Source organism: Acomys russatus, chromosome 16 (genome assembly GCF_903995435.1).
Source record: "Acomys russatus chromosome 16, mAcoRus1.1, whole genome shotgun sequence".
NCBI classification, from domain to species: domain Eukaryota; kingdom Metazoa; phylum Chordata; class Mammalia; order Rodentia; family Muridae; genus Acomys; species Acomys russatus.
The window spans coordinates 2,521,123-2,547,760 of record NC_067152.1 but is presented as its reverse complement, the minus strand read 5'-3'; the positions used below and the strand labels follow the sequence as shown (position 1 = coordinate 2,547,760).

At 48.2% G+C, this 26,638-nt stretch overlaps 1 protein-coding gene across 1 annotated transcript in view; it reads right to left on the bottom strand.

Annotated features, from left to right (window-relative positions):
- Nucleotides 1–3,648: 3,648 nt before the first annotated feature.
- Pitpna (phosphatidylinositol transfer protein alpha) overlaps nt 3,649–26,638 on the bottom strand; it is a 38,537-nt gene continuing 15,547 nt past the window's right edge. Inside the window, exons 5-12 of the mRNA XM_051157967.1 lie at nt 20,858–20,865; nt 18,880–18,954; nt 16,364–16,447; nt 12,242–12,319; nt 11,987–12,097; nt 11,010–11,132; nt 5,173–5,240; nt 3,649–3,969 (exon numbers count right to left, since the gene is read on the bottom strand). Of these exons, the coding sequence (XP_051013924.1) occupies nt 5,196–5,240; nt 11,010–11,132; nt 11,987–12,097; nt 12,242–12,319; nt 16,364–16,447; nt 18,880–18,954; nt 20,858–20,865 (524 nt within the window). The 3' untranslated portion in view covers nt 3,649–3,969; nt 5,173–5,195. The remainder of the gene's footprint in view (nt 3,970–5,172; nt 5,241–11,009; nt 11,133–11,986; nt 12,098–12,241; nt 12,320–16,363; nt 16,448–18,879; nt 18,955–20,857; nt 20,866–26,638) is intronic.

Below are 26,638 nucleotides of genomic sequence, written 5' to 3'. Positions count from 1 at the left end.
TATTTCAATTATGTGCCAGTGAGTACACAAGAGTGCAATAAGTACCTGTAGAGACCCGAGGCATCACAGTCCCCTGGAGTTATACACAGTTGTAAACTGTGACACAGGTGCAGGGAATTGAACTCAGGTCCTCTGAAAAAGCAGTACATGCTCTTAACTGCTCAGCCGGCTCTCCAGCCCCCAAAGTGGTTTTTTTTTTTTTTTTTTTTTTTTTTCCCTTCTCTTCCCCCATAAAGTCCAGGCATGCTTTCCCTGATATTTTGGGTGTTTTCACTCTTTCTATCCAACCTCTTTTTCACTATGTGGCTGCTCAAGAAAGGTAGTGTTAGCCTGGTGTGGTGGCGCACGCCTTTAATGCTAGCACTTGGGAGGCAGAGGCAGGTGGATTGATGTGAGTTTGAGGCCAGCTTAGTTTACAGAGTCCAGGGCAGCCAAGGATACACAGAAAAACCCTGTCTCAAAAAACCAAAAAAAGAAAGAAGGTAGTTTTTTCTTCCTCTCCCAGGCAATTGCCAAGATCACAGTTGGCTTGCCATGCTGTTTTTCCTGACATCAATAAAACTGTCCATGACTTGAATAAATAAAAGCCAGAAGGTGCAGACCTTTAATCTCAGCACTTGGGAGGCAGAGGCAGGTGGATCAATGTGTGTTCGAGGCCAGCCTGGTCTACAAAGTGAGTCCAGGACAGCCAGGGCTCATGGTTTTGTTTGTTTGGAGACAGGGTTTATCTATGTAGCCCTGGCTGTCCCTGACTTACGTTGTAGACCAGGCTGGCCTCAAAAATCAGAGATCTGCCTGCCACTACCTCCAGAGTGCTGGGATTACAGGTGTGAACCACCACACCTGGCTCAGACAAGGGAATTTTTATTGTTTTTTTTTTTTTTTTTTTTTTTTTGAGATGGTTTCTCTGTAGGCATGGCTGTCCTAGACTCACTTTGTAGACCAGGTTGTCCTTGGACTCACAGAGATCCACCTGCCCCTGCCTCTGATGGGATTAAAGGCATCCACCATCCCTGGCCAACAAGGGAATTTTGTTTTGTTTTGGTTTGGTTTTTCGAGACAGTGTCTCTCTGTGTATCCTTGGCTGTCCTGGAACTCTCTTTGTAGACCAGGCTGGCCTCGAACTCACAGCGATCCACCTGCCTCTGCCTCCCGAGCGCTGGGATTAAAGGCGTGTACCACCACGCCCAGCTCAACAAGGGAATATTTTAATATGACCTTTTTTCATGCCTGTTAGGTAAAAGCACTGCCATTGAGGTATACCCCCAGCCTAAATCGATAATGTAAGTGATTTCTTTGGACCAGGAATATTTTATTTACATGAAATAAAATTTCAAGAGACACTACTGTATGTTTTCATAATTCTAGCCTGGTAAATAACCTGGGGAGACATCGGTAGGAGCTTTAAGGACATCTAAATTGAAAGGGGGCCATAGGAACATCACCAATAAGCTGGACTCAAAAAAAAAAAACTGTCTAGAATTTTATTAGACTGCTTTTTTCCCCCAATATACCTGTATTGGAAGATTGAGACAAAAAGGCACAAACTCACATTAAATAGACAGGTAATCTAATCAGTTCTACAAAGTGTAGTTTGTAAAAGGAGCACTAAGAACCAACCCAAGTAAGTCAGGGCCCCAGCAGGGACTGTAGGGTGAGAACGTGGAAGGGTACACACATGCCTGCAACACGGACCCTGTCCTGTCCCTCGCCAGTGTCTCTGCACGAGAAGGCCAGAGCCCAGCAGGCCCCGTACAGAGATCTGCTCATCTCCACGGGAGTGAGACCCTGGAGGTCTAATGGAGGCAACCAGTCTGAGGGGACACGACACACCCTCCTAGGTGATCACCAGCTCGAGCCTTTCATCACAAGCCCTGTGAGTGCTACTCAGGTTAGGGGGTGGGTAAGAGAAGGGACACGTCAAAGCTAACACTTGCCCAGCAGCAATACCACCCACGGGAATGGGACAGAGCAGGGACAACCTCTTTTGTGTTTGTTTCTGTGGACAGGAGCCCTCAGTCCAGGCTGATCTTAGGAAATCCTGCTTGGTGTCGTGTGGATGCTTTCAGATGTGGGCCACAGCCGGGGAGGCAGGAGGGGCTAGAGCGAAGCCAGGTGAGAGCAAGCCAGGCGCTGACTGATATGTCTCAAGTGCTGAAGAGCTACATAAACAACTACCGGCTTAGAGGCTCAGGCTCGCTCATGATAACCCACACCTGGACGTCAACCTCGTTAATGAAGAAGGAAAATCTTTAAAGCACAAATATGATTGACAGGTAATACAGAGCTCATAGGAGAACATTTCTATTTTTTTCCATTGGGAGTGCTTCTTTCCCAGGCTGCTAGCAGCTGAGATGCTACTCGCTGGCCAAGATGCCCCAAGTGCATTCCTACAGACTTCACAAGGCAGGGAGATCAGTACAGAGGAAGGTTTCTGTAATAGGCTGTATCTCCTGGTCTCAAGAGAACCTCAATGAAGGTCAGAGCAAACCATGCTGAGGGGCCCAACCAAATCTGCCCAGCCTTGCTCGAGGAGGACCACAGGGCAGCATCTAGTCAGGATGTCACAGGTGAAGCCCTGTGAGACACTCCCTTATTGCACTTAGAAGTAAGGCAAACAAACTGACAAAAACAAGGAACCACTGTCCCATCCTACTTCTTACTCCCTTAACCAGAGATGTGATCTCTCTCTAACCGGGACCCAGGCTAGCATGGGCTTGGATCACTACACATTGGGCTGACTGACTGAACAAGGCTTGGGAAACGTCAGGTGACACAGCTGTATCACGTCCTCCACCAGGAAGCCATACTCAGTTTCTGCCAATCTAGAAAAACCAAGGAAGCGCTCTGCAGTTTGTACTCTCCTTGAGGCTGGGCCTCACCAGCCCACTGTGGGAACATTCGAGGCTACAGTCACTGCTTGCTTTTGATTGTCCAGGACAGAGCTCAGCATGGGACTGGGGGAGCCGAGTTCTTGATCTGCAAATTCCTTTGCAGTGATTGGAAACAGGAAAGTACACGTGTTGCTAGGGAGGAAAGCTTTTTGCATGCTTGTTTGTGCAGCATGAAAAGACCAGGACTCTTGCATCCTAACCAGCCTCAGAGAGGACAGGGGTCTAAGAAAGCACAGAGAAAGGATTATTGCTGAGTGGGAGCACCAACCCAAAATAGGAGAGGAGCAAAGACGGACAGCACTCCTCAGGGGTCTGATCGGTGTCTATGGGCCACACTGGACAGGGCTCCAGGTGGGCAGTGGTGGGTTTCTTGGAGGCTCTGAAAAGAGATTGAGACAAAGTGGGCAACAGGAGGGCTGAGAAGCCAAGATTTCTAAGAATATTAACCAGAGATCCAATGACTTGAGTAGGGGTTATTTATTATTTGCTAAATTGCCTTAGACTGGCTGGGCCTTGGGTACCTTCTTGGTGCTTAGAGCACTCAAACAAGAGATCACTAGGAGCAGAGGTCAGGGTTATGGAGCCACATTGCTATGGTGAGGAACCGGGGCCAGGTGTCTCTGTATTTTTAACTCCTCCTCTCTCCCCAAGTGAATACTCCACACTGCCAAGGATCTGCCCAGGAAGCAAAATAGCTCAGTTTCTCCCAAGGCTGAAGTAAGTGAGCTTAAAGAATCACATCACAAAAGGCAGCTAGATTCAAAGACTAAAAATGTCACTTGGAAATAAAGAGGGAGGGCATACAGAAATGGGTCAGAACACAATGGAGAGGGTGGCGAGCTGTAGATACAGCAGTGTACACCGTATATCTTAGAGGATCAGGCTCCCGCACACACAGGCTTTGTAATACCAGACGGTCTATTTGTTCACAATGTTAAAGGGCATCTAGAAATAGCTACAGTAAGGGTTTGAAAGTTGCCTGAAGAATGAGCACAGAAAGGCTGCGTCCAAAGATGGCCTGCCACTCAGGAGGGTGGAGCTGCTGGGCCTTCCTGTTGACCACTGTCTTGCAAAACTAGAAAAGAAATAGAAATTATTAAGGAAGCATCAAGGGCAATCAGCAGCACACAGCAAATCCCGGCGAGTAGAGGGGTTCGGGAGGGAGGATGACAAGTGCTGGGGCCTTGGGGAGAGGGTACCACGGTCCTGGCAGTAACTACAAAGCTGGCATCTGCTTAATCCTCCCCTTCCTTCTCCCAGAAGCTGCTTAAGAGCGCGGTGGGCTGGGGCTACAGGGCTGCAGAGTGTGCTCACAGTCCTGGGCTTAACGCCAGCACTGGAGGAAAAGAAGCATCCATGGACAGCCAAAGAGCGAAACGGCCCTGGGTCTCCTTAGCCTCTGGTGCTCGGTTTTCTTTGATCAAGTGACTTCCTCACAGTCTAATGGGCAGAGCCAGGCGCTTCATTATGTGCTGCAGAATGGGTCTTGTAGTGTGTAGGACACTGGGATCTAACAGGCCAGCAGGCCTTAGGGGGGAAGGACAGGGAAACAAGGGACACCCCAACTTAGCTCTAGTCCTGGCTACAAAGTCTTCCAGCATCTGAAATCAATGCCTTTGGTGAAGGCAGAGCTACTTAGTTTGTTAGCACCAGGGGGCCACCAAACGTGGTGAGTGCTAACGCTGTCCAACTGGTTGTCTAAGGACAAGGTGGGCAATGCCAGTGTTAGGGAGCTGGAGGTGCGTTGGCATGTGCACAGGAAGTGCCCCCCACATGCCAGCTTGAAAGGGCTCAAGTCACAAGTAGGGAAAAGAGATCAGTGCTTCCACTGAACACCACCTCCACTCCTCACTACCCTGCCGCGTCCACCTGCACGGGCCTTTGTAAAACATGCCCTGAGCCTGGGGGTGGTGGTGCACACCTTTAATCCCAGCACTCGGGAGGCAGAGGCAGGTGGATCGCTGTGAGTTTGAGGCCAGCCTGGTCTACAAAGCAAGTCCAGGACAGCCAGGGCTACACAGAAAAACCCTGTCTCGAAAAAAACAAAAACAAAAAACAAAAAAACCAAAAAAACCCCAAAAACATAAAACCATGCCCTGAGACAAACCTAATAGCCTTAATTCCTTTCTGTGGAAACCCAGGTGTTTCCCTCTTTAGCAAGGCAGTCACCACCATTACTAGAGTGAAGGATGAGGAATGAAGTAGGTTTTCTCCTTCCACAAGGAGCTGATGAGGCCTTGAGCACCCAAACACCGTGAGAATGAGGTTCAGTACATACAGTGCAGAAAGGGGCGGGTAGCGTTAGTCATCAGCCGTCATGCCTTTCACCGGGTCCTTTTGTCTCATCTGGAACAGAAAAGGCAGAAAGAAGCTGAAAGCTTCTGCTGCTGAGGGAACTCACCATCAGTGCACCCTGGCTTCTCACTGCTGAACACTGTGTGTGTGTGCACAGAGCGAAGGAAGAATAGCATCTGAAAAAATAATACCCCAGACGGCAGGTGTGGTGGCCCAGGCTTTTAATCCCAGCAGTCAGAGGCAGAGGCAGGCAGATCTCTGTGAGTTTGAGGCCAGCCTGGTCTACAAAGTGAGTCCAAGACAGCCAAGGCTACATAGAGAAACCCTGTGTCAAAAAACCAAAAACAAACAAACAAACAAAAACAAAAAAACAAAAAAACAAAAAAACAAAAAAAAGAAAGAAAGAAAGAAAAAGAAAAAAAAGAAAGAAAGAAAGAAAGAAGGAGATGGAGAGAAAGCCATGCCTTTTAAGTTAGGCACAAATTAGAAAGAGACTGCTTTTTTTTTTTCCTAGACTCACTTTGTAGACCAGGCTGTCCTTGAACTCACAGCAATCCACCTGCCTCTGCCTCCTGAGTGCTGGGATTAAAAGGTGTGCACCACCACGCCAGGCAGAGACTTTTTAAAAAAAGAATAATAATAATAATTATTATTATTAAGATTTATTTATTTATTATGTATACAGCACTCTGCCTGCATATACACCTGCAAGCCAGAAGAGGGCACCATATCACATTACAGATGGTTATGAGCCACCATGTGGTTGCTGGGAATTGAACTCAAGACCTTTGGAAGAGTAGTCAGTGCTCTTAACCTCTGAGCCATCTCTCCAGCCCCTTAAGAATTATTTTTATTTTATATATATGAGTGTTTTGCCTTATTTGTTTATACACCATGTATGTACCTGGTGCCCACAGAGGCCAAAAGAGAGCGTTAGATGTTGTTACAGATGGTCGGTCTTAAGCTGCTACATGTGTGAAGGGAACTGAACCTGGATCCTCTGTAACAGCCACAAGTGCCCTAAACCACTGAGTCATCCCTCTGGCCTCTGGACCGCTTCCTATCAAGAGTGGAAGTGGGGTCTGGCGCAGTAGCGCACGCCTATAATCCCAGCACTTGGGGAGGCAGAGGCAGGCGGATCTCTGTGAGTTCGAGGCCAGCCTGGTCTACAAAGTGAGTCCAGAGTAGGCAAGGCTACACAGAGAGACCCTGTCTCCCGAGTGCTGGGATTAAAGGTGTGTACCACTGTTGCCAGGCCTCCTTCTTCCATTTTTTTTTTTTTTTTTTTTTTTGGTTTTTCGAGACAGGGTTTCTCTGTGTAGCCTTGGTCATCCTGGACTCACTTTGTAGACCAGGCTGGCCTCGAACTCACAGCGATCCACCTGCCTCTGCCTCCCGAGTGCTGGGATTAAAGGCGTGCGCCACCACGCCCGGCTCCTTCTTCCATTTTTATTTGGATTCCAGAGACTGACCTCAGTCACCACCCTCTCTCAGTTTCTACTGAGATGGAGCTTCCAGGGGCTGGAGAGCTAGCTGGCTTGGCAGTTAAGTGCTCTTGCTGTTCTGGGCAGAGTACCTGGGTTGACGCCCAGCAACCACACGGCAGCTTACAGCCCTTTATGCTTGTAGTGCGCATACACACACGCAGGCAGAACTTTCATGCACATAAAATAATAAATTAACAATAGCAAAAAAACAGCCTTTTGTTTTTTTAAAAGATGCAACTTCCTATCAAAGAATGTGGCCACTTCCCTTCCTGTCAACGGACAAAGGGTGCTACTGAAATAATTCACTGTTTCATTGTTTTAGGCTTCTAGTAAAATGTCCTAAAAATGCTTATTTTGTGTTTCTTGGGGCCTATATGATATTAAGGGTTTTTATTGTTTTGTTTTGTTTTGTTTTTTTTCAAGACAGGGTTTCTCCACCACGCCTGGCATTGGTTTTTTAATTTGTTTGTTTGTTTGTTTTTTGTGACAGGGTTTCTCTGTGTAACTTTGACTGTCTTGGACTCACTTTGTAGACCAGGCTAGCCCTGTAACTCACAGCTATCTGCCTACCTCTGCCTCCCAAGTGCTGGGATTAAAGGTATGGGCCACCACGCCTGGCCTGTTTTTTGTTTTTTGAGACAGGCTCTCACTGTGTAACCCTAGCAGATCTGGAACTCTCTATGTAAAACCAATGGTAGTGAAAACCTATAATCAAAGCAGAACCGGTAGTTTCAGGCCTGGAGACCCTGTGGAGGCTCATGTACCTGTGTAGACTTGGACCATTTCAAACTTATAGCGAGTCTCATGACCCTGTCTCCTGGCTCAGAGTTTTAGGTTTTCTGAAGTGGGGTCTCATGTACCGCAGGCTGGCATCAAGACTTCTGATCCTTCAGCCCCCACTTTGCCAAATGCCAGGGTTACAAGCATGTGCCACCATGCCTGTCTTTGGCTTCAGGTTTTGGTTTTGGCACTTAAATATCACAATCGACTGAGAAGTGAAAAGCAAGTTGGCCAGTACTCCAGATGGTTTGCTCTGCAGGAGGACATTAAGATGAGAGCTTGTCTCTGCAGATGGAATCTTTCAAGAACACATGCTTAGTGTGTGCACATGTGTGTCCATGCCGTGGTTCGAAGTGAGGTCAGAGGACAGCCTGTGAGGTCTCTCCAGGTGGGTCACAGGCCAGCAGCAGGTGTCTTTACCTACTGAGGTATCACACAGGCCCCCTGTCAGAGTGTGTGTTCTCTTGTCTAGCTGGCAGTTGAGTTCAGTACAGAGCGCTTCTCCTCATCAGCCTAACCCTTGAAACACAAATCCACCATAACTCAAAACAGCCAATTCCAGATGTGGTGGCTGATGGGAACGTCATTTCAGAGAGATTTGTGTAATCTCTAGGTAACCTGTCCAGACTTCCAGACCTAAACTAACCCTCCTGGAGAGCTGGCAGTCAGAGCCCTCCACGTTCACAGGATGCCCGCACCAGAGGCCATGCACAGGGATACCAGCTCAAGCAGCCTCCCAGCTAAGGATCATGAGCAAGAGTGTCATGCAGCTTTGCAGCGAACCACACAGTGCCCATTTCAGAAGGGATGGGTTATAGAGGGACCAGAAAAATTATGGGGCAAATGGAAAAGACCCACAATAGTTAAGAAAATAATACAGAATCTTTTTTTGTTTTGTTTTGTTTTGTTTTTAAAGACAGAGTTTCTGTGTGTAGCCCTGACTTTCCTGGACTCGCTTTGTAGACCAGGTTGGTCTTGAACTCACAGAGATCTGCCTGCCTCTGCCTCCCCAGTGCTCGGATTAAAGATGTGCGCCACCACGCCCAGTGCTACTACAGAATCTTAATCAGAAAAACAAAATCACTTTGGGCTGGGGATGTAGTCCAGGATGCCCCCAGCCCTGGGTTTGCTCCTCAACACAGCATAAACTGGGCAGAATGGCACACGCCTGGAGTCTCAGCACTCAGAAGGTAAAGGCAGGGATCAGGAGTTGAAGGCGATCCTTGGCCTCAGGAAGAGCTGGAGATTAGACTACAGACCTTGTCTTCTTGTTGTTGTTCATTTGTTTGTTTTTCGAGACAGGGTTTCTCTGTGTATCCTTGGCTGTCCTGGACTCGCTTTGTAGACCAGGCTGGCCTCGAACTCACAGAGATTTGCCTGCCTCTGCCTCCCTGTGTGCTGGGATTACAGGTGCCTGGCTCTGTCTTTTTTAAACCTTGTGTGGATGGTATTGGAAACCCCAGGCTTGTGCCTCTAGACAAGTGCTTACCGCCAAGCCATATCCCAGCCCAGCGAATGTATTTTTAGACAAGAGAGAAAAACAAGCCAGGGCTTGAATTAGCACACGAAGGCCTGTACAGTTGCTAGAGGTTAAAACATATCCCACAATGACATGGATTTGGTTCTTTCTCTTCCATTACAAGCTAACTTTAAAATTCTAATTCCAAAGAGCTTCCTTGCACCCGCACTTCCCTGCAATGGGGAGTGAGTGTCTAAGCTACCGACCCTGCCCCTTATAGAATGGAGGGTCGGTTCAAGCAGGAGAGGGCACGTGTCTAAACCAAAGCCCTAACTCTGAGGACTACCGAGTGTGGGGTATGAGGAAGTCAGATGTCCAAGATCATTTGGAGACTTCTTCCAAGACCCGGGGGGGGGGGGGTGGCGGGGCCGGGGCGGGGCATTCTATCTACCTACCTACGTACCTCTCTATTTTATTGGTACTATGGATTAAACCTAGAACCTCACCCATACTAACAGCTGCAGAGAACACACAAAGAACAGTAACTTCTTCCATGAAACCCAATTACTTTACGCTGGCCATTGCCAGGCTCGGGGTGACTGAACGTTCCCTGTCAAACCCCGATTAAAATCTTCCTGCTCCTCCATTGCTAGCTTTTTTGGAGAGCAGGGGCAGGACTGGGGTGACCAAAAGATTCAAGCCTCTCACACAGACAGAATCAGCAAAGTGACTTAGGTCCACAACTTCCCGAGGATCCTTCTGAAAGAATCAGGGACTGTACTCCACTTGCCCTATAGACGGCTCAGTGAATGAACAAACATCCGCCCTCAGCAGGAACTGACTTGCACACCACTTACCAGTGAGTCAGCCCAGGAGGAATGTCATCCCAGAAGGTAAGAACAGTTCCCTGGGAGGCTCTGGAAGGAAGAATGGCTCTGGGCCGGGTTCTGCCCTAGACCAGCACTATGAGGTACTGAGCATCTGTCTGGCATGCACCAAAGCACTTGAGCTAGGCCCTCACCGAGGCAGGGCCAGGTGAGGCCGCTGGAAAGCATGTCCTTTGCTGGGCATTCAGCCAATGAAGGAGATGGATGATAGCTACCAAGAAATGGAGCTAACTGGGCGTGGTGGCGCACGCCTGTAATCCCAGCACTTGGGAGGCAGAGGCAGGTGGATCTCTGTGAGTTCGAGGCCCGCCTGGTCTACAAGGTGAGTCCAGAACAGCCAAGGCTACACAGAGAAACCCTGTCTCAGAAACAAAACCAAAACAAAACACAACAAGTTAGAGCGAAAGAGAAACAGGACTCCCTGCCTGAAGAGGCAGAAGTGCTACAATGGTGGTATAGAGTAAGACAAGTGATCAGGAGCCGCCCAAGCCAGACAGCGCTGGGCTTCTCTGCTGACGGTGTCACCTGCATGTCGCAGACAGGGTGCCGAGGTCTCCCCTGCCTCAGCTGCGAGACAGCATATGTACAACCGCAAAAAAGCAGGTGCCTAGTGGTTCTCCCTGAGCATCTCCCAGAAGTGGGCCTCTCAGGAGCTCCCTCACATGAGGCACGAGGGCTGGGTCTTCAGGCTCCCAGAGAGCAGACTGCCCGCCTCCTGGGATCCATGCTAAGCTCAAAAGCCAAACACCTAAACAAGAATCAGAAATCAAAAAAAATCCCCCCACCTGTCATATTAGTTCAAGAAGCCACACAGAACAGAGGCCTCTGCATGTGCTGTGGCTGTCCCCTATAGATAAGGTGGTGGTATGAGATCAGCTCAACCTGCCTGGCCCCAGGGTCACCTCAAGCTCCACAGCCCAGTACCATCCCCCACCCTGACTGAAGAATCGCTGCAGCAGCTGCATTACTCACTTGGCATCAGGTACAGACTACCATATTTGTCTCTGTGGCTGTGCCAAGACCTCAGCCACACTGTATTCCTGAGCACAGACTGTTCTCCTTACAGCTCCCATACTGCCTGGCAGTAACCCTATCCACCACAGAGCCAGGCTTGCTCTTAGAACAGGCTGATGGTACCCTTATACACATCCAAGTCCTAGTCTCCTTGACAACCACATACTTAGGAGTCCCCTGGCATCCATCTCACCTCATCCAGCTGTCTCTTCGTCTCTTCTTCCATCCTCCGAATGTCATCCATGGTCAGATCAACCCATTTATCAAGCCAACAGAATAGCTGCCTGTGAAAGTTTGTAAACAGACGCTTCTCTTGCTATAAAAAGGAGGGAAGCGAGTCAGAACCTGGAAGGTAAAAGCTCGTCTATATTGCTCCCCAGCAATATACCAGCACCTACAGTTTATTGGGGTCGGGGGAGAAGTGATGCCTAGCTGCGTCATCTGAATCAGACAAAGCTCAGCAGCATTTGCCTTCCTGGTTCTGGCAGGTATGTGTCCCAGTAAGGACGGCTGTCCCCTTTGTTTCAAATACCACCAAGACAGGCAGCTCACGGGATTTGGCTAAGCCAAGGCCCCTAACAATCGCCACATTTCCTACTGTAATGTGGTCTAAAAGCATGATTGTAATACATGTGAGCATTAAAAGGCTTAAGCCTGCCCAGCTCTGTCACTCAGGGCACTGGAGAATTTGCCTCACGGTGCCTCTTGCCTTTTGGCCTGAAGGAAAGGGACTGAGTTTTCTTTGTAGTTCAACCACAGCAAATTCTTTCCTGTTTCCTTCTTTCACCTTAGTTTCTTTCCTTGTCATGAGGTACTCGCAGATGGACGGCATTAGAATGCAGCATGGTATGTGCAAAGGAAAGGCAGGGGCTACTAGCAAAGAGAACCCAAGACTCCGATGCTAGTAACTGAGGAACAGGCCCCAGTTACCAGGTCAAACTGCTCTCTCCAGAACACAAAGGCATGCCTGGTGGTGGTGGCGCATGCCTTTAATCCCAGCGTTTGGGAGGCAGAGGCAGACAGATTTCTGAGTTCGAGGCCAGCCTGGTCTACAAATAGGGTCCAGGACAGTAAAGGCTACACAGAGAAACGCTCTCCTGAAAAACAAAACAAAACAACAACAAAACAGAACACAAAGACACATGCAAAGGCCTCATCCTGCATACTCACCTTATGTATAAAGTTTTCCACTTTGTTCTGCAAGCCCCACCACTTGAACTTGACAGTAACCAGTTTGTATGCACACATATACGGGCAGTCTTTCTGATTTACAAGTTCTTGCTGCGGTAGAGAAACACGCAGAGGCAGGCTGGTAACTAAACAGAAAGACCTCAGGCTGTGCGAACCCCACCCACACGCTCCTCCGTGAAGAGAGGCCCACCCACACGATGCCGGGCCCCCTGGTGGTAAGGGTGTGAATTGTACCTTCCAATTTGGGCCCAAAGGTCCTCGTCCTGTTTTAATAGATTTGAATTTTGCTGGGTCTTCTTCTGCCTTGTAGTCCTGAGGATAGTGAAAATGGGGTTGGGAAAGAAGGTGAGGATGAAGAAAGAGTAAATTTTTTAGAGAGAGAGAGCATTTCATATCAGTTCTTTTTGGTTTGTTTGCTTTGAGACAGGCTCACTATAGCCCTGTCCGGCCTGCACCCCCTCACTGTACATACCAAGCTGATCCTGGACGCACGCACAGCCGTCTATTTGCCTACCGCACCCAGCTACAGCCGTTCTTGAAGTTGCTGGCATACAGCATGGGTAAATGTTTTAGATAAGAGAAAGCATTTGTGTGCTGTATAATTTATTGTTTGAGCAGGGTTTCTGTGTGTATGAAGACCTGACCATTTTGCAACTCACTCTGTAGTCCAGGCTGGCCTTGAACTCAGAGACCCGACTGCTTCTGCCTCCCAAGTGCTGGGGTTAAAGGTGTGCGTGCCACCACTTGGCTATGCTGGACAGCTTTATGTTCACTTGACACAAGCTAAAATCACTGGAGAGGAGGGAACCTCAATTAAGAAAATTTCTCCATAAGATTGGGCAGTAGACAAGCCTGCAGGGCATTTTATTAATTAGTGACTGATGGGAGAGGGCTCAGCCAACTGTGGGTGGGCCATGCCAGTGCTGGAGGTCCTGGGTTCTACAGGAAAGCAGGCTGAACAAGGCAGTAAGCAGCCCCCCTCCATGGCTCTGCATTAGCTCCTGCCTCCAGGTTCCTGTCCTGTCTGAGTTCCTGTCCTAGTTCCCTTCAGTGATGGAGTATTCTGTGGAAATGTTAGCCAAATAAACCCTTTCCTCGCCAAGTTGCTTTGGTCATGGTGTTTCATCACACCAATAGTGACCCTAACTAAGAGAAACTGTTTAAATTTCAGGGGAGAGAGGTCTGTGTGATTTTCTGTTAGGGTTTGTTTGCAATTTTATCAGTAGTAAAGTGTCAGCAGACTGTCTGAGCAAGCACATATTTCCAGTATTAAAGACAGATTTTTCAGTTGAAGTGAGCATCCAAATTCATAGAAAAGACCTCCAAAATACAGGTTTATAGGCCATTCTATCTAAGTCCCAGAGACTTAGTTATCTTCAGTTGAGAACAATATGGGTTATTTTATTTTATTAGCTGGGAGGTGATAGTGCACACCTTTAATCTCAGCACTCAGGGGCAGAGGCAGGCAGATCTCTGTGAGTTGGAGGCCAGCCTGGTCTACAAAGAGAGTTCCAGGACAGCCAAGGATACACAGAGAAACCCTGTCTTGAAAAAAATTTTTTTATTTGAGACCAGAGAAGGGTATTAGATCCTTTGGAGCTGGAGTTACAGATCTTCAGCAAGAGCAGCAGGCACACTGAGTCGCTGAACCATACTGTATCCTTTTCTTACATTCTTTTTTACATTTACGTGTGTGTGTGTGTGTGTGTGTGTGTGTGTGTGTGTGTGTGTGTGTGTGTGTGTGTCTCGTACATTGACAAGGGCAGGAAACAACTCTCTAGAGATGGATTTTCTTCTTACCTACGTAGGCTCCAGAGATCAAACCCAGGTCCTCTGGCTCAGCAAATTCACCTACTGAGGCTGGATTTTAAAATTTATTTTATTGTAGCCCAAGATGACCTTGAATTTGTGAACTTGAACCTGCCCCAGCCTTTTAAGGACAGGGATTAGCATCATGAGTCACCATACCTTGTGATTTTTCTTTTTAAACATTTCAGGTAGCAAGGCACAGTGGCAAATGTCTGTAATCCCAGAATTTGGGATGCGGGTGCAGGAGGCTCAGGAGCTCTGGGCCAGCCATGGCTATATGGAGAAGTCAAGGCCAAGCCTGGATCGCATGAGATAATGTTTCACATAAATAAGTAAGTAAATAAATCTCTTTTAGATGATTTTAAAACACAGTCAAAGCTGGGCGTGGTGGCGCATGCCTGTACTCTCAGCACTTGGGAGGCAGAGTCAGGTGGATCACTGTGAGTTCGAGACTAGCCTGGTCTACAAGGCAAGTCCAGGACAGGTGAGATAACATGGAGACCCTACCTCGGAAAACTAAAAAACAACAACAACAAAAAACCAGAGACAAAGGCTGGAGAGATGGCTCAGTGGATGAGAGCACTGTCTGCTCTTCTAGAGGTCTTGAGTTCAATTCCCAGCAACCACATGGTGGCTCACAACCATCTATAATGAGATCTGGTGCCCTCTTCTGGCCTGAAGGTGTACGTGCGAATACAACACTGTATACATAATAAACAAATGAATAAATCTTAAAAAAAAAAAAAAAAAAAAGTTCACACCCCTTCACTCCGGCATGCATTACTTTCTTCCCAAGTGCCTTTCTCTGCAGTTAAAATCTGTATTAAAATCTTTCTTACCAAAAACAAAAACAAAAAAAAAAACAAACAAAAACAAACAAACAAAAAAACCTCCAACTCTGCTTTATAAAAGTAAAATAACAGCCATGAAATGGAGTGGCACGTAGTGGTCAAGCCAGGAAGGCTGACCCTGGGAGCCTACTCAGGAGAAGAAGAGAACTAACTCCCCTACAACCTGCTGTGCTATATGGAACCCAATACTTAATGCACACAGACAGTAAGTAAATAAATGATAAAAAAATTTTTTTGTTGTTCGGGTTTTTTTGAGACAGTTTCTCTGTGTAGCCTTGGCTGTCCTTGTAGACCAGGCTGACCTTGAACTCACAGCGATCCACCTGCCTCTGCCTCCTGAGAGCTGGGATTAAAGGCGTGCGCCACCTCTGCTCTGTTTTGGATCTTGTTTTGGAGACACAATATCTAATGTAACCCAGACTTACCTCAAACTCTTTACAGAGCTGAGAATGACCCTGAACCCCCAGCCTCCTCTGCCCCTTCTCAAGTGATAGACTAGCAGTTACAGACATGAACCTACCACCCTAGACTTATCTATTTTCCATTTTAGATTCATTTTTAAAAATTATTTATTTATTATTATGTATACAGTGCTCTGCCTGCTTGTAGGGCATCAGATCTCATTACAGATGGTTGTGAGCCACCATGTGGTTGCTGGGAGTTGAACTCAGGACCTCTGGAAGAACAGTCAGAGCAGTCAGTGCTCTTAACCACTGAGCCATCTCTCCAGCCACGATTCATTTTCTTTTTAACCGTATGGATGTCTGCCTGCATGGGTGTATGTGTGCCACATGTGGGGCAAGCTGCCCACCAAAATCAAACCCACTCAGCCTGGGGCTACAGATGACTATGAATCACACACGGGTGCTGGGAACAAGAGCTGCTGACCACTGACTGAGCCATCTCTCCACCCCCTTTACTTATCTATTTTCAAATGGAACTTTATTATTATTTTTTAAAGATTTATTTATTATGTATACAGTGTTCTGCCTGCATGTACACCTGCAGGCCAGAAGAGGGCACCAGATCTCATTACAGATGGTTGTGAGCCGCCATGTGGTTGCTGAGAATTGAACTCAGGACCTCTGGAAGACCAGCAGCCAGTGCTCTTAACCTCTGAGCCATCTCTCCAGCCCCCAATTTTATTTTATTTTTTTATTGTTATTAAGTTTTCAAGACAGTGTTTCTCTGTGTAACAAACCCTGGCTGTCCTCAAACTCACAGGGATCTGCCTGCCTCTGCTTCCCAAATCCTGGGATTAAAGGTGTGCTGGCACACCAGGGTAAAATAAATTTGTTTATGGTTTTTTCGAGACGGGGTTTCTCTGTGTAGCCTTGGCTGCTCTGGACTCGCTTTGTAGACCAGGCTGTCTTTGAACTCATAGAGATCCTCCTGCCTCTGCCTCCTGAGTGCTGGGATTACGGGCACCACCACTCCAGAGAAATTTTTTTTCCCGAGACAGGGTTTTTTCCTGAGCGGGGCTGTGGTGGTGCACACCTTTAATCCTAGCATTTGGGAGGCACTGAGCTTAACTGCTACCACCATAAAAACAACAATAATAGTAACAGTAACAATAAAACAAACAATGCCCCCCAGGGAGGACTTCCTTTTGAGCCAAGCTGGCTAAGGCTCCCTGGTCTCTTCAACATTTACAAGTTAGTTTTCTGCACCCCGAGGTCCTTTAAGGCGTTCCTACCTTGCTCAGCACTTGGCTTCGGTCAGCAATGTCTATATATATAGCTTCCACATGTTTCCATGCCTCAGGCTCCAGTTTATGCACCTACAAGAAAACGGGAGACCACCTGCTATGCACATGCCGTTCTCTCTGCTAATGGCAAGCATCCTTTACCTGGAACGCACAGCTAGACCAGCTCTTCCCAGCCGTCAGTGGGATAGTCCATAGTAAAGAACTGTACAAGGGTTACATATCCATATGTGAAACTCCCTGAGTGAGCTGCCCTCACACCACCAGCGGAGCTTTCACCCGATCTCATATGATGGGTTACAGTTAAACGAAGGTCGGCTAAAAGTGCTGTGTAAAATGCTTCACGCTGCGTGTACAAAGTATATAAAACACCAGTGACTTTCTTGTTCATATCTGGGTTCCTTCCCTCCCCAGTGCTGGGATTAAAGGCGTGTGTCCCCATCGCCCGGCTGTGATAGCTGTTCTTGGTTGTCAATTTGACTACATGTGGAATGAGCTAAAACCCAAATAGCTGGGCACATCTGTGAGGAATTTTTTTTCTTTTGGTTTTTTGAGACAAGGTTTCTCTTTGTAGCCTTGGCTGTCCTGGACTCACTTTGTAGACCAGGCTGGCCTCGAACTGAGTACTGGGATTAAAGAAGCGCACCACCATACCTGGCTCATGTCCAGTCAGTCAGTCTGTCTATCTGTCTGTCTCTCTCTCTCTCTTTTTTTTTTTTGTTTTTTTTGTTTTTTTGTTTTTCGAGACACATAGGGTTTCTTTCTCTGTGTTAACAGCTCTGGCTATCCTGGAACTTGCTCTGTAGTACAGGCTGGCCTCCAACTCACGGAGATCCATCTGCCTCTGTCTCCCAAGTGCTGGGATTAAAGGCATATGCCACAACCACCAGGAGAGGGATATTCCTTAAATTATATCATCTGAGGTGGGCAGATCCCCCGTAAATGTGGGCCACGCCTTCTGATGGCAGCCCTTGTCACGGACTGAATACTACTGGGTTCCTGGACTTGTACTGGGAGACAGCTGTTGGCGGGCTACCTAGACCAGGCCTGTGACCACTCTAATAAATCCCTTCTCTCTCTTCCTCTCTAGATTTGTTCTATCAGTTCTGTTCTAGAGAAGACTACCACGCTCTCCCTCCCTCGGTAGCAATCAAATGCCATTAGCTCCTCCTTAGTGGCAGGATGTTCTGTTTGTTTTTCTTTGTTTTTGTTTTTAAGACATGAGACCAGGTCCATGTAGCCCTCCCTGGCTGCCCTGGAACTCTCTATGCAGACCATGCTGGCCTCGAACTCACACCTGCCTCGTGGTAGGACTTAGGCTGGCTGGCGCTTTCACAGGTCTTGTGCATACTATGAAAATCGCAGTGAGTTCATGTGTGCACTGACCCCGGTTGTGTCTGGAAAACACTGATGTTATCAACCACTGAGGCTCTTACAATCTTTCTACTCCCTCTTCTGTAAAGTTCACTCAGCCGGGGGGTGGGGTGGGGGTGTCTGAAAGTCTCATTTAGAGCCGAGCACCTCACAGTCTTTTACTCTCCACACACTAATTGGGAATCTCTGTGTTAACTGGCAGCTGGGAAGGAGAAGCCTCTCTGAAGAGGGCTGAGAGATGCTCTGCTCTGTGGATACAGCAGGAAGCCATTAGAAGTCATTTAATCCTGCGGCCATTTAGTAGAGTAATAGTACTAGGTCCTCCCAGGACCTCTGGCCTGGGCAGCCATCTATTCTAGCATTTTTGTTTGTTAGTTTTTGTTTTTTGAGACAGGGTTTCTCTGTGTAGCCTTGGCTTTCCTGGACTCACTTTGTAGACCAGGCTGGCCTCGAACTCACAGCGATCCACCTGCCTCTGCCTTCCGAGTGCTGGGATTAATATTCTAGCCTTTTAATATGCTGCTTTTTACACTGAACAATATAGGTAGGATCGTTTTCATCAGTTCCTTTTTAGTTTTGTTTTGAAATAGCATCTCATTCTATAGCCTTGGCTGTTCTGGAACTCAGTATTCTAGACCACACTGACCTCAATCGAACAGAAATTCACCTACCTCTGCCTCCAGAGTGCTGGAACAAAAGGCAGATGTCACCACGCCCACCTCCCTCAGCTTTTTAGTGGCTGCATAGTATGCCACTGTTTGGTCGCACACTTTGTTGGGATCTGTGGGGTTTGTGCTTACTCGCCTTTGACACGTTGTTCCACACGTGGCAGAACAGTGTCATGGGTTAAGGAAGCATGACTGTACTTTGAATTTGAAGAAGTACTGCAATTGCCATGTTTTAAAGACATCGTTCCTCAGTACCTGAAACTGCTTTCTAGACCATTCCAGCTCTACAAGAAAGCCCAGCAAAGAATCTTAGTGATGACATTCTGCAAGTCAATGGAGGAAGCTGCACTGTAGGACAGTCTAGCCAGGCAGAGGAGAAGCACAGAAGGACCCTGCACAGGGAAGCAGAGCCTAGAGAGGTCCGCCAAGGCCTGGAGCCCTGGGCTCTTGGGAGGTGATACTTACATTCTCCTGGTTGCCAAGGTCTGGCTTGTGCCAGGTTTCAATTTTAATCAGAAAGTCTTCTTTCATGTACTCATTCTGGAAGGGGATAAAATACCTTAGTGCCTGACAGGGTCAGCCTGGAGAGTCCCCCCCTCCCATCACTGGGGATCACGCTGACAGGGTCAGCCTGGAGAGTCCCCCCCTCCCATCACTGGGGATCACGCAGACAAGGTCAGCCTGGAGAGTCCCCCCCTCCCATCACTGGGGATCACGCAGACAAGGTCAGCCTGGAGAGTCCCCCCCTCCCATCACTGGGGATCACGCTGACAGGGTCAGCCTAGAGAGTCCCCCCCTCCCATTGCTGGGGATCACGCAGACAAGGTCAGCCTGGAGAGTCCCCCTTCCCATCACTGGGGTCACGCTGACAGGGTCAGCCTGGAGAGTCCTCTCCCACTGCTGGGAATCACACTGACAAGGTCAGCCTGGAAAGTCCCCCTCCCATCACTGGGGATCACGCAGACAAGGTCAGCCTGGAGAGTCCCCCTCCCATCACTGGGGTCACACTGACAAGGTCAGCCTGGAAAGTCCCCCTCCCGTTACTGGGGATCATGCTGACAGGGTCAGCCTGGACAGTCCCCCTCCCGTTACTGGGGTCACACTGACAAGGTCAGCCTGGACAGTCCCCCTCCCATCACTGGGGTCACACTGACAGGGTCAGCCTGGAGAGTCCCCCTCCCATCACTGGGGTCACACGGACAGGGTCAGCCTGGAGAGTCCCCCTCCCATCACTGGGGTCACACGGACAGGGTCAGCCTGGAGAGTCCCCCTCCCGTTACTGGGGATCATGCTGACAGGGTCAGCCTGGAGAGTCCCCCTCCCGTTACTGGGGATCATGCTGACAGGGTCAGCCTGGAGAGTCCCCCTCCCGTTACTGGGGTCACGCTGACAGGGTCAGGATGGACAGTCCCATCCCATCACTGGGCTCATGCAGGCTGGGGTTGTGAGACTCCAGCTGGCTGGATGACAACGGCTGCCTCGACTGGGCAGTCATGGCACTAGGTCTGCTTTACACACACCATCCCCTTCGTTTACAGAGGAAGAAAGTGAAGTTTTAAAAAAGCTCAGGTGAAGCCGGGCATGGTGGCGACACCTTTAAACCCAGCACTGGGGAGGCAGAGGCAAGCAGATCCCTGTGAGTTCGAGACCAAGGCCACACAGGAAACCCTGTCTCAGGTGGGGAAAAAGCCTAGGTAACTTGGCCGAGACCACAGAGCCATCTCTGACCAAAAACCACATGTGTCTGAGTTCGTTCTTCCATGAGTGGCCCACAGTCTCGGATCTGAGGAAAAGTCTCATGCTTGGCCCCTTTCCCTGCATGAGCCTTTCGTTAAGAAAAGCCCTTCACGCTAATTTTGCCTCCCTCCCGTGGTGCTCTTAAAATATTATAGCACCTGTTTTAAAAACAGTAAAAAGAGCTACGTGAAAGAGGAAAAGAAAAAGAGCGCTCTGCTTCCTCAGCAGGGTTAGTTCTGCAGCGGGGACAAGCATCTGGGGACAGGAAGGGGTGGATTACGCTGGAGGGCTTGGGGGCCAATGATCAGTGCTCACTGGGGCCAACAGATGCCCACATGAGAAAAGGCTGTCCTGTTCAGGCTGGCTGACCTGAGGGAACAGGGGGAGAGCCTCAATTGCTCCTCTCCTTCTAAGACTCAAGAGTCAGGTCTCACCTGGCAAAGCCACAGGTCAGTGCAGCTCAAAGCCAACAAGCGAGGGGAGTAGGAGAAGAGCCAGCATAGCTAGTGCAGGCACACTTTATTTCTCCTTTCTTTTTTTTTAAATTTTATTAATTTATTCATATTACATCTCGATTGTTAGCCCTTCCCCTGTTTCCTCCCATTCTTCCCTCCCTCCCACTTCCCCCCTTCTCCCCAATTTCTCTTTTCTTATAAATCATCTGTAATGCCAATCCTCCTACCCGACCCCTGAGGGACATACTTACTGTAATAACTGCTCCGAGGCAAGAACATGGAAAAAAGAAAGAAAGAAAGAGGATTAATGGAGGTGACAGACTGTAAAGAAAGAGCAAAGACTCCTCCACTGTCCAGAGCTTCCTCCACAGTGACCGCTAGGCCCCGCCAGCATTAGGAAACCTCAGTGCACCACCAACTCCCGCTTCCAAGGGACCAAACCTGAAATTTCACTAAAATGGCACCTGTATGGGCTCCTTAGGATTCTCTGATCAGCTGAGGCTCTGAGGCCCAATCACTCTCCCATAAGAGCATCACTTGGGTGTCCCCACCCCTCGGGGCAAAGAGCAGGGTGCTCTGAGCCAGGCTGTCACTCTGATGGAGAACAGTCTCCCTCACACTGTAACCGAACCTTGCGTGCGCTATGCTCCTGCCACTGTAATGGGATCCCTCGGAAAGCACAGGTCAATTATTTATCAGCGAAAATGACTGCAGCTTCCATGTCACTGGGGAAGAGCCCAGCTCTCCTCCTCACCACAGACAGCTCGGTTTATTCTGTGCCGCATGTGCCACCCCAATTTCTGATAATGCATGCTGCTATGTTGGGAGTATGCACAGGGCTAACAAACTCCATCATTCCAAAAACCAAATAAAACAACACAGAAGGAAAACTAACCCTGCTCCTGCAATGGCAAACTGATGGCATAAGGCCTATAACCCACCATGTGCACAAACAGACCAGAGGACAGCCAGTCATTTTCCCCTAAGCCCAAGCAAAGACACTGGAAGCAGCAGATTAGGATTAAACTAGCAACTTCCTTATCAGCACTGTGAGAAAGTCATGCTGGGACAGTGGAAAGGATGGGTACACGAAGCATCCAAAGATGCCAGTCTGGCAGAGATGCTGTAACTGTCACAGGGCAGCAGCTTCAGGCTGGCCTGGTGTTGTGACCTCAGCCATTAAGCTTCTCCAGCCAGCTACCATATCTGGACTCTACACTGTCTAGGGCAGCCTCTCCTGGACGGCCTCTGTGGGGCACAAGCTGAGAGTCTGCACCACCACACAGCGCTACCACACAGCGCCACGCCAGATCTACTTCATTTCCCAAGGAGAACGCTGTCCTGAGCAGTAACCAGGGATGCCTGGCTTGATCCATACTTTCGTATCTCACTGCGCTGCAGTTTGTCGTTGAGGTCTTTACATGTTAGTATATGAGCCACCAAACTCTGAAGAAAACTGTGTTTCTGAACCCATAAGGGTGAGGACCCGGCTCTCAGCCTTTAGTGTCAACTCAAGTGACTAACTTCCCTCAGATCTTCTCCAGCCCAACCCCACCCTTCCCCTCCCTTGCAAGCATTTCTGTATCCATAGCAGCCACACAGGAAAATGAGGCTTTCCTAACAACAAATAATGTATTTATTTCCTTAGAGGGAGTTGAGATGGGGGTGGGGGCTGTCTTGCTATGTACCTGAGGTTAGCCTTGAAGCTGTGATCCTCCTGCCTCAGCTTCCTGAATGCTAGGTTACAAGCATTTACCACAATGTCCAGTCTTTTTGGTTTTTTTGAGACAGGGTTTCTCTGTGTAGCCTTGGCTGTCCTAGACTCGATTTGTAAACCAGGCTGGCCTTGAACTCACATAGATCCACCTGTCTCTGCCTCCCAAGTGCCGGGATTAAAGGCAGGCACCACCATGCCCGGCTCATGTCCAGTCTCTTTTTAAAAAAGAAAATATTTATTTATTATTATTTATACAGTGCTTTGTCTGCATGTACACCTGCATGCCAGAAGAGGGCATCAGATCGCATTATAGATGGTTATGAGTCACCACATAGTTGCTGGGAATTGAACTCAGGACCTCTATAAGAGCAGTCAGAGCAGTCGGTGCTCTTAACCTCTGAGCCACCTCTCCAGCCTCACGTCCAGTCTCTTAATACAGTATTTTAAAAGCCTGACTCAGAGCCGGGCGTGGTGATACATGCCTTTAATCCCAGCACTTGGGAGGCAGAGGCAGGTGGATGAGGCCAGCCTGGTCTACAAAGCGAGTCTGGGACAGCCAAGGCTACACAGAAAAACCCTGTCTTGAAAAGCCTCTTCTCTTCATGAAGCATTCAGAAATTATATTTTTCTTTCTTTTGTCAAGGACCAATGTGTGCACAACACTTACTGTGTAGAAAACTGCCATGCCAGCTGCAGCACATACTCCAGAGAGTTACACAGCAGATAGTGGCATCCTTCAGTCCGCAAAAGCGGCGCACACAGAAACCCATGCTAAGCTTGCCTCAAGCTGACCAAGGTCCTTACATCATGACTCTTTAGACATGAAGGACTTTGTCCCTACACCAGACACACCCTGTCACACTCCACTGTCCTTTTCCCCTTCTTTATTTGCACTGCTGGAGAGCAAAGCCAGGGCCTTGTGCTAGGGAAGCAGTTCACCACTGAGCTACTTCCCCAAATCGAATCTGGACTTTAGGCTGGGGCTACCGGGGAGAAATGGGGATGGTCTTTCTACATAGACCAGGCTGGGCTTAACTTAACAGAAATCCAGCTACCTGTTTCCAGGTGCTAAGACTGCAGGAGTGTGCCACCACACCTGGCTCTTACACACTACTTTTCAAAATTATAAATCCAAGCTCAGCTGGTGCTGCAGGGCTATTATCCCAGCTCTCAGAAGGTACGAAGCTATGAGGATAAGGAGCTCATGGCCAGCCCCAAGCTATCAGGCCAGCCTGGGCTACGTAAAACCTTCTTTCAAACACACACACACACACACACACACATACACACACACACACACACACACACACACACACACACACAGTGTTAAGCAGGTAACAGCTTCCTGTCCATTGTGTAAGGAGTGGTGAAATTTGAATTTTTAGTTACAGCAATAAAGCTGTCCATAGCCTAGGTTCCACTATTGATTGTGTGTCTCCTGATATAAGGTCCTTGAACTTGTATAGGGCCACGGAAGACTGGAGAGAGCAATGACTTCAGTTATTCCTAAAGTCCACAAGATAGGACACATCTGAGTCATGTAAGGATTACATGCCCATCAGATACAAGCTCCGGAATAAACAGAAAACAGCCCCTGAAGCAGGACAGGTAGGCAGAGGCTGGCGGGACCAGAGCCAGGCTGCCTGTGCCAACAAATGAGGGCTGGCGGGAGGAAAGATCCCGACCCCGGAGGTCATCTAGGGCCCCACATGGGACTAAGTGCCAGCACAGGCCTAAGAGATTCCAAAGCCAGGGGTTGTGGGCCCCACTACACCCTCAGCACAAGAGGGTGGCTACAAGTTTATGGGCAACTGGGGTTATATAGGGAGTTCTAGGCTGTTAGGCTACAGGCTGAAACCCATCCTGAGGAAGGAAAAAGTGAGGAAGGAGGGAAAGGGAAAGGGGGGAGGGAAAGGAAAGGGGGGGAGGGAAAGAGAGGGAGGGAGGGAGGACCTATTTCTACATAGTCCCTCAGACCTCAGAATCTTGGAAAGCTGAGTCCAAGCTACTCAGAAGGAATCCCAGAATGTGTTCTAGAACAGAAGCGATCTGTACAGAGGCTTCAATCTTTTTTCCCTTTCCAAAACTCCAGACAAGCCGGGTGTGGTGGTGCACGCCTTTAATCCCAGTACTCGGGAGGCAGAGGCAGGTGGATCGCTGTGAGTTCGAGGCCAGTCTGGTCTCCAAAGAGTGTCCAGGACGGCCAAGATAACAGAGAAACCCTGTCTCGAAAAAACAAACAAACAAACAAAAACAAAACAAAACAAAACAAAACAAAAAAAACAAAAAACAAAAAAAACCAAAACTCCAGACAAGAGAGGATTCTAGGGCTGGAGAGATGGCTTAGAGGTCAAGAGCACTGGCTGCTCTTCCAGAGGTCCTGAGTTCAATTCCCAGCAGCCACATGGTGGCTCACAACCATCTGTAATGAGATCTGGCGCCCTCTTCTGGTGTGCAGGTGTACATGCAGGCAGAGCACTGTATACATAATAAATAAATAAATAAATAAATCTTTTAAAAAAAAAAAAAAAAAAAAAAAAGATGGCTCTATCCCCAATTACAGGCTACGTTGTTCAATGATGGCCCAGCCAGGCATGGTGGCGCACACCTTTAATCCCAGCACTCAGCAGGCAGAGGCAGACAGTATTCTGTGAGTTCAAGGCCAGCCTGGTCTACAAAGCAAGTTCCAGTACAGTCAAGGAGGTTATATAGAGAAACTCTGTCTCGAAAGACCAAGGTGGGGTGGGGAGCAAAGAGTGTCAACCCAGCTTGGTGTCTGCGCATACTCTGCACACAGGCCTCGCACTCTGGGGCAGGCAGGCACCCGGAACCCTTTGTTGATGAAGCTGGGCTGACCTTCTCTTTTTCCTCACTGCCTTGCTAACTTTCCTAGCGTCCAGGCCTGGCTCTTTTCCTGTCACCCCCACAGGTACTTTCCTGTGACCCCTCCTTTTCCAGCATACCCAGACATCAACTACTTTTTTTTTTTTTTTTTTTAAGATTTATTTATTATTTATACAGCATGTGTTCCTGCATGCCAGAAGAGGGCACCATATCTCATTATAGATGGTTGTGAACCACCATGTGGTTGCTGGGAATTGAACTCAGGACCTTTGGAAGAGTAGACAGTGTTTTTAATTGCTGAGCCATCTCTCCAGCCCCCATCAACTACTTTTTAAGCCAAACATAAATACATCACATTAAAATCAGAAATGTAAGTATCTAACAATAAAGGATGTTTTTTTGTTTTGTTTTGTTTTTTCAAGACAGGGTTTCTCTGTGTAGCCCTGGCTGTCCCGACCTCGCTTTATAGACCAGGTTGGCCTTGAACTCAGAGATCCACCCACCTCTGCCTCCCAAGTGCTGGGATTAAAGGCGTGCGCCACCACGCCCAGTTTTATATTTATCTTTTTAAGACTGGGTCTTATGGTGCTGGAGAGATGGCTCAGAGGTTAAGAGCACTGACTACTCTTCCAAAGGTCCTGAGTTCAATTCCCAGCAACCACATGGTGTCTCACAACCATCTGTAATGTGATCTGATGCCCTCTTCTGGCCTGCAGGTATACATGCAGGCAGAGCACTGTATACATAATAAATAAATCTTAAAAAAAAAAAAAAAAAAGACTGGGTCTTACTATGTAGCCCTAGCTTGTCTTGAGCTCTCTATGTAGCCCAGGCTGGCCTCAAATGCACATAGACCTGCCTGCCTCTGCCTCACAAGTGCTGGGATTAAAGGCAGCCACCCTCAAGATGTCTCCCAAATATTTTTCATCTGTAATTTATAAAATCTGTGGGTGCAGAGCCCATAGATACTGTTGGCCACCTGCACATTCACATGATAGAGTCTTATGCTGCTACTATAAATATTAAGAAGCAATAGGGGTGCTGGGGAGATAGCTCAGTGGTTAGGACCATTCACTGTCACTGCAGAGGAACTGGATTCAGTTTCCAGCACCCACAAGGAGGCTCATAACCATCTGTAACCCCAGTTCTGGGGATGCAATACCCTCTTCTAGCCTCTGTAGGTGGCAAATACACACATGGAGGCAAAATAATATGCACATTTTAAAAAATCAAAAATAGTTTTTGGGGTGTTTTTTTTTTTTTTTTGGTTGTGTTTTGTTTTTTGAGACAGGGTTTCTCTGTGTAGCCTTCCTGGACTCACTTTGTAGACCAGGCTGGCCTCGAACTCACGGAGATCTGCCTGCCGCTGCCTCCCAAGTGCTGGGACTAAAGGCATGCACCACCATGCCCAGCTACAAAAATAGTTTGGTTTTTTTTGTTTTTTTTTTAATTTAACAATTTCAGTCAGTAA